Source organism: Oncorhynchus mykiss, chromosome 9 (assembly GCF_057628025.1).
Source record: "Oncorhynchus mykiss isolate SJ-2025 chromosome 9, ASM5762802v1, whole genome shotgun sequence".
NCBI classification, from domain to species: Eukaryota; Metazoa; Chordata; class Actinopteri; order Salmoniformes; family Salmonidae; genus Oncorhynchus; species Oncorhynchus mykiss.
This window is the reverse complement of record NC_143030.1, coordinates 57306868-57315102: the sequence shown is the minus strand read 5'-3', so window position 1 is coordinate 57315102 and position 8235 is coordinate 57306868. Positions and strand designations below refer to the sequence as shown.

The following is an 8235-nucleotide window of genomic DNA, read 5'->3' as shown; positions in this document are numbered from 1 at the left end:
GCATGGCTATCACAGCATTCTGCAGCGATATGCCATTCCATCTGGTTTGATCATAGTTGGACAATTATTTATTTATTTAACCTTTATTTAACTAGACAAGTCAGCCCTATCATTTGTTTTTCAACAGGATAATGACCCAAAACACACCTCTAGGCTGTGTAAGGGCTATTTGATCAATAAGAAGACTGGGGGAATGCTGCATCAGCTTACCTGGCCTCCACAATCACCCAAACTCAATCAAATTGAGTGGTTTGGGATGAGTTGGACCGCAGAGTGAAGGAAATGCAGCCAACAAGTGCTCAGCATTTATGGAAACGCCTTCAAGAATGTTGGGAAAGCATTCCAGGTGAAGCTGGTAGAGAATGCCAAGAGTGTGCAAAGCTGTCATCATGGCAAAGGGTGGCTACTTTGAAGAATCTCAAATATAAGATATATTTTTATTTGTTTAACACTTTTTTGCTTACTACATGATTCCATAAGTGTTATTTCATAGTTGTGATGTCTTCACTATTATTATACAATGTAGAAAATAGTCAAATGAGTAGGTGTGTCGAAACTTTTGACAAGTACTGTAAGTATTCAGACCCTTTACTCAGTACTTTGTTGACGCACCTCTGGCCGTGATTACAGCTTCAAGTCTTCTTGGGTATGACGCTACAAGCTTTGCACACCTGTATTTGGGGAGTTTCTCCCATTCCTCTCTGCAGATCCTCTCATGCTCTCTCAGGTTGGATGGTGAGTGTTGCTGCACAGCTATGTTCAGGTCTCTCCAGAGATGTTCAATCGAGTTCAAGTCCAAGCTCTGGCTGGGCCACTCAAGGACATTCAGAGACTTGTCTCGAAGCCACTCCTGCGTTGTCTTGGTTGTGTGCTTAGGGTCGTTGTCCTGTTGCAAGGTGAACCTTCGCCCCAGTCTGAGGTCCTGAGCGCCCTGGAGCAGGTTTTCATCAAGGATCTATCTGTACTTTGTTTTGTACATATTTTCCTCGATCCTGACTAGTCTCCCAGTCCCTGCCATTGAAAAACATCCCCACAGCATGATGCTACCACCACCATTGCGTCACCATAGGGATGGTGCCAGGTTTCCTCCAGACGTGACACTTGGCATTCAGGCCAAAGAGTTCAATATTGGTTTCATCAGACCAGATAATCCTGTTTCTCATGGTCTGAGAGACTTTAGCTGCCTTTTGACAAATTCCAACTCTACCATAAAGGCCTGATTGGTGGAGAGATGGTTGTCCTTCTGGAACGGTCTCCCATCTCCAAAGAAGAATTGAAAACAACTATTGAAAACTTTTTGCTCCTGAATGTCATTTTGAAGACTGTTGGCATTTTAAATCTTGCATTATTCAAATAATACTTATTGGAATTGTACATAATGCATTGTTTGGAAAAGGAACAACAAAGAAATAAACAATACAATTCATGTGCAGGTGAGTTCAAAAGAGGGACTCCTCTTTTTTTACAAATCTCCTCATAGTGCAGATATTAATGATGTGTGCAACACCATTTCCCCTACATATTTTATTCAAATAATTAAAATAATACACCTAGATTTAGCTTTTAAGTAAAACTTACTAAATAATAATAATAAAAAACTGATTAAATGGATTTTAGCACACTTGTGTGAAACCCTATACCATAATCTTCTACCGGGGTAACTGGCACCTTTTCTAAAAACAACATATTATGAAATAACAAAAAAAGTCTCAACTGTAGCCATTTATTTCCCTTTATAGTTTATTCACCTAACCATGACCTTTATCCACATACAATTTTGTTTTTCAAATGTTGCTTTTTATGTCAACAATTAGACATTGTTCTTTGGGAGGGACTAGTTACCCCCTAGTACCCTAATTGTGATGACTTTTTCAAAATGTTGTTACGCTACAGCCTTATTCTAAAATTTATGAAGCATATATATTTTAATTGCAATACCCCATAGTGACAAAGAGAAAACAGGTTTTAGAAAATGTTGCTAATTTATTACAAATAAAAAACAGAAATACCATATTTACATGTATTCAGACCCTTTGCTATGATTTCCATTGATCATCCTAGAGACGTTTCTACAACTTGATTGGAGTCCACCTGTGGTAAATTCAATTGATTGGGCATGATTTGGAAAGGCACACTTCTGTCTATACAAGGTCCCACAGTTGGCAGTGCATGTCAGAGCAAAAACCAAGCCATGAGGTCGAAGCAATTGTCAGTAGAGCTCCGAGACAGGATTGTGTAGAGGCACAAATCTGGTGAAGGGTACCAAAAAAATTCTGCAGCATTAAAGGTCCCCAAGAACACAGTGGCCTCCATCATTCTTAAATGGAATAAGTTTGGAACCACCAAGACTCTTCCTAGAGCTGGCAGAAGCAATTGGGGGAGAAGGGCCTTGGTCAGGGAGGTGAACAAGAATCCGATGGCCACTCTGACAGACGCCTTGCAAGTCTTCAACTTGCAGTTTCATTAAATAGCACCCGCAAAACACCAGTCTCAAAGTCAACAGTGAAGTGGCGACTCCGGGATGCTGGCATTCTAGTTAAAAAGGTTAAATACTTGTTTTGGTTTTTAATCTAACGATGGCCTATTGTTGCTCTCTATTGATAGAGAAGATGGAGAGGAACTTAGCATGTGAACTTACTCTTATGTGCACCTTGGTGAATATATGGGTAAAATTCCAAATTATTTTGAAGAACAATACAGTATTTGTTTTGATTTAATTAAAGATATTTAATGATAATTCACAATAGACTAGCTTGGGAATAGGACACACAGCATTCTACAAGTAACAGAATGTCCTAACCATGAAAGGAACAATACAATGTATAGTATAACCAGAAAAATGTCAACAAACCTTTAAAAGACTAAATATCATTAATTCATTTAAATTAAATCCATTAATTGAACATTTCCCAATGTTTTCTGATTTTTGGGGGGAATTGAATTTAGTTCATATACTGATTTGTTAGTTACAGCATGTGAACACTATACAAACCATTTTCAAAACCTTATGCATATTCATCTTACAGGTCATGTGATTGCATTTGAACTGTATTTGAGTTCAAATTCAGAAGGTCTTTGGTGCTTGGCTGGCCTAGGTTGTTTTCACCTTCTCGGTCCTGGAACTGTGACACAGGATCTTCTTGGCATTGTGTCATTATTGATGGCCATTGTGAATGATACAGTACATGAGGCAGAATTTGAAATGGTTCCACCCCACTTTCTTGCAGAAAGCAAGAGTCTCATCTGGCTGGAAATTAATTGTTACGGACTATGGTTTACCACACTGTATTATTAGAAGTGTGTTTAATTTGCACAGCAGCATGTACCAACTGGAGAGATTTGACGACAAATAGAATTAGAACGTACATACAGTGTTTATGGTTAACCCTTGATACTCCTAGACTGTACAGATGAGAGATCTATATGCTTTCAGAAACCTCCGGAACCAGAACCTAAAAATAGAAAACAATCAAATATTGAGACATGTGCTATGATTTGTTTCACACAGACTTTTACGCAACATCTAGGTATTTGCTAACACTAACTTTTGGACTGGTTTCTGCTTAAAGCCCCTCACATTTGCTGATGACCTTTTTTTAAAGGATGACTGTTCTGTTGTGTGTATCAGGGGTTGGCATAAGCGTTATGTTCAATTACATTACACTCAATCAATCAAACATTTATTTTTGGGTACAATTAGGGTTGAAGATGTCAAAAGTTGGATATGAATTGAATCTGACCCACTGGAATGATGAATAAGGATGTAACTTACCCTGGGTCCATGATGAGTTGAATGGCTGGATGCCTCCAGAAGGACCTGTCAGTGTCAATGAACAGAATATTCAGTTACATTTATTGTTTTGGAGTTGCAGTGGTGATGTTAGTACTGTTACCAACATAGACAATATCATGATATCTAAACTTCATGTCACTAAACAGTAATCTTACCAGTGCAGGTAACTCCTGCATCTTCATAGTGGACACAGTTATGGTTCCCCAGTCCACTGTGGGGACACTGCAGCAAAGAGTCTTCAGAGCCAGAACAAGCCAGGTCATCCAGAGAGATGGAGTCACTTCCTTCTCCAAACTCTGCAGATCTAAAGGCCTCTTGAGCTTCTCCACAGCCCAACTCTCTGCACACCACCTGGGCATCTCTCAGATCCCACCAATCATCACACACTGTACCCCACTGGCCAAAGTGGAACACCTCCACTCTACCAGAGCAGTTGTTGGTGCCGTTGACCAGACGCACTCTGGAAGTGCTATCTGTAAAATACAAGAAAAGCTGTGAAGATTAACAGATACTGGGATTGTTGTTGAGTTGAAAACTTTGTAGATGGAATATGAAGACAATATGAAGACAATATGAAGACAATACATTACCGTAGGTCCATGTGGAGCTTTGCAGGATGTTCTCTGTGGGACCTGTAAAAAAGATACAGTACCTGTCTGAACTTTTCTGATTTATTCAAATAAAAACTTTTTTATTTTTTTTATTTTACCCCCTTTTTCTCCCCATAGTAGTTACTATCTTGTCTCATCGCTACAACTCTCGCTACAACTCTCGTACAGGCTCTGGGGATAGCATGTCAGACAAGGTCGAAAGCCATGCATCCTCCGAAACACAACCCCACCAAGCCGCACTGCTTCTTTAACACAGCACGCATCCAACCCGGAAGCCAGCCGCACCGATGTGTGCGACCTGGTTAGCGTGCACTGCGCCCGGCCCGCCACAGGAGTCGCTGGTGCACGATGAGACAAGGATATCCCTACCGGCCAAAACCTCCCCAACCCGGACGACGCTAGGCCAATTGTGCGTCACCCCACGGACCTCCCGGTCACAGCCAGCTGTGACAGAGCCTGGGCGCGAACCCAGAGTCTCTGGTGGCACAGTGCCCTAGACCCCTGCGCCACCCGAGAGGCAAATAAAAACATTTTAACGATCAATTACGAGGTGTACATATGTTTCAGATCCCAGTCATCATCACACACTGTACCCCACTGGCCAGAGTGGAACACCTCCACTCTACCAGAGCAGTTGTTGGAGCCACCGGCCAAGCGAATTGAAGGTCCAGGTAAATAGGTAAATAATCTGTTAACAAATTGATGCATCAGGCTGTGGAGATTATTGTGTAGTGTGCAGACAAATGAATGTACTCACTCTGGTGTGAACCTGCAATCCATAGGGAGGATCATGGAAAACAAAGAGTTGTTGCATATACTGTATGTTACCTTGAAAAGCGTTATTAATAAATAAAGCTAACTGTGCCTTAAATGAGCTGAAATTTGTAGTAGCTGTTTAGATAAAACTCAACCGAAGATTACAGTTTCGCCCATAAACTACTTTCAGGGTCAGGAACCATCTAACAGTAAAATACGGAACTTCCCCTTTAATCTCACCTGAGCAGACCACACTCGCATCCTCAGGATGCATGCAGTTATGCTGACCTATCGCCTCAGAGGGGCAGTCAAAGAGAGTGCCTTCTGTGCCAACACAGGCTATGTTGTCCAGCAGAATGGGAATGCCAACTCCCATACCAAACCAGGCCTGTCCGGGGGCATCCATAGCCCACCCACAGCTGAGCTGTCTGCAGACCACGTCAGCGTCGCTCACGTCCCAGTCATCATCACACACCGTACCCCACTGCCCCGCATAATACACTTCCACCCTCCCTGAACACTGATCAGGACCATCCACCAGCCGGATCAACGGGCCATCATCTGGGACCACTGGAGAGAAGAGTACATTATTTTAGTTTGCTTTGTAAGGACCATTCATATTGTCAATTTGAATATAGTTTTATGGAATTTATCTGACTGTTTCTATCTGGGTCCTCTTGTTCTTGAATTGAATGTGAGGAAAATATTAAATAATGAAAAGGTGCGTGAGATATTGTGAAAAACAGGTATTCAATTCTCCTTAATTAATCTCAACATTAACTATTTTATTCAATTGAGCTTACTGCATTTGTAGGCTTAGACTTACCCATCATGCAAGTTACACTGGCATCTTCATCATGGCCACAGTTATGGTTTCCTATCCCTCCTGAGTTGCATTCCAGTAAAGATCCCTCACTTCCCATGCATGCCACATCGTCCAATAGGATTGAGCCACTCCCCTCACCAAAGTAAGCCTGGTGAGGAGCCTCTGTGGCTGGTCCACAGCTCAGCTCCCTACATACAACTTGGGCATCTAGGAAACCCCAATTATCATCACAGACTGTCCCCCAACTCCCATCATGGTAGACCTCCACCCTTCCAGAGCAGTGATTGGGACCATCAACTATGCGCACTGTCAAGCCAGCTGTTAAAAGGAAGGGAAAGTGAGAAACACATTACGGCCATTAACGTTTTGTTTTTCAAATACGTATTATGACTCGTTCTGCAACTGAAACATAAAGTAAGGAATACTTTTTTTTTTACTCACAATGGGAGTCTGAAGGGGGTTGACCTGATAGATGGAGAGAGAGAGGGGGGGGGGAGACAGCGACAGAGAGAAATGGTAGCATTAAACAAGCCCCTAGTTAAAGTTGGTAGTTTAGATGCATCTTTATAGCAAATTCAACCACACTTATAGCAAATTCAACCACTCACCTGACTGACCCTCACATATCACTCCTGCATCCTCAAAGTGTCCACAGTTGTGTGACCCAAGTCCATCTGAGCTGCAGCTAAGCAGTGACTCTTCATTCCCAGAACATTCCACATCATCTAGCCAGATCTCCCCCTTACCCCCGCCAAAGTGGGCCTGGTCCAGGGCCTTCTGGGCTGCCCCACAGCCCAGTGCTCTACACACTACCTTGGCATCCAGCAGGTCCCAGTTGTCATCACACACTGTACCCCACTGGCCTGCATAGTACACCTCCACCCTGCCAGAGCAGTTGTATGGGCCATCCACTAAACGTACTCCTCCAGCACTGACTGAGGCAAATAGAAAATAATTGTTTAGTTAAGTCCCACGTTAAGGGCTCTATTCAATCTGTATCGCTGAAGCATTACAGATTGTGCACTAGAAATGTAAAGATAATTTCCGATTCAGCCGACATATGCACCGTTTACAGTAAATGCAGTCTCAGCTAACGCGGAAACATTACCTTTAAATTTCAATCACGCTGTAATGCTGAACTACCGCAATACGGATTGAATAGAGCCCTATTTAGACACTTTGAGAATGTATATGATAGTCACACAAAGAGGTACTTTAACTACAGTGTATGACTGACATCATGTAATTAAAAATATTTATGGAGATTAAACTTGCCAACAAACTCAATAACAGAACTTATTAGAAGTCTATGGTCTCAGTGCTTCATTATTATACTTACGTCTGTCTAGAACTCGAGATGCTCCTTCATTGGAGCAAACAACTACATGAGAGGAACATAATGATAAAACATACAATAAGTTAAAGATGTTATATTTTATAGCCTTGTCAAAGGTTATGTGTGTGTGAGAGTTGATAGGAGGTGGACACGGATGTGTTTCAGTCCTTATTTGCTATTGGTTAACAGATTAATTGGAAAACAAATTAGACCAGGATATTAGTAGTCATATACTTCACAGTGCTGTTTCTGAACTTTCGCAAATCAATATGGCATTTATACAACGAAAATGTTAGTGAGCAGAGTCACCATTGTGGATTTACTCAATAATATTAAATAAATAATGATTTGCAGAGAACCTTGCACAAAACTACTATATGAAATCCTAGAGCCCTGTGTAGTACACAAAATATGAATTGTGTTTTAAGCATTTTGTAAAACACACTACTTGTTAACATGGGACAAACATTTTCATATATAGTTAACATAAATATTAATGTATGGTATTGTTAAAATACAATTTGCTCACCTGCAATCACAAATGCTAGGTACCACTTGCACTTGGGTGTAAGATTCATGATCAAAGTTGAGAATGTCATGTATGAGCCTTTTTATAGCCAGGTTTTGTTACCTTTTGTTGTGTGTCACCTGATTTCCTCAAAGAGGAAAACCGATATCTAACAAAAGGTGGCATTTATGTATCACTGAATACATATTACATAACACCAGTGAAGACTACTATTTGAAAAGAAACCACATAAAGGTATCTTTTCTGGGAATTAGAGTAACACACCATTTATCAAAACAGAATACAAGCTTTGTGTGCTGGTTGCTCTATTGATTTTAGGCTCTGATTAAAGGAGAGCTCAACAATGAGGGGACAGATTTTAACAGCTAAATGAAAGTTGTCGGG

General features: G+C 41.1%; 1 protein-coding gene across 1 annotated transcript; it reads right to left on the bottom strand.

The window, feature by feature from the left end:
• Window positions 1–2702: 2702 nt before the first annotated feature.
• LOC110531200 (scavenger receptor cysteine-rich domain-containing group B protein-like) lies at window positions 2703–7902 on the bottom strand. Its single transcript, XM_090184606.1, has 11 exons — window positions 7852–7902; window positions 7326–7367; window positions 6595–6921; window positions 6428–6451; window positions 5987–6304; window positions 5401–5730; window positions 5162–5173; window positions 4384–4425; window positions 3949–4266; window positions 3773–3817; window positions 2703–3452 (listed from the first exon to the last, which is right to left on the bottom strand). Exons 1-11 carry the CDS (start codon window positions 7898–7900, stop codon window positions 3430–3432), a joined length of 1530 nt encoding a protein of 509 aa, XP_090040732.1. The 5' UTR covers window positions 7901–7902; the 3' UTR covers window positions 2703–3429.
• Window positions 7903–8235: the final 333 nt, after the last annotated feature.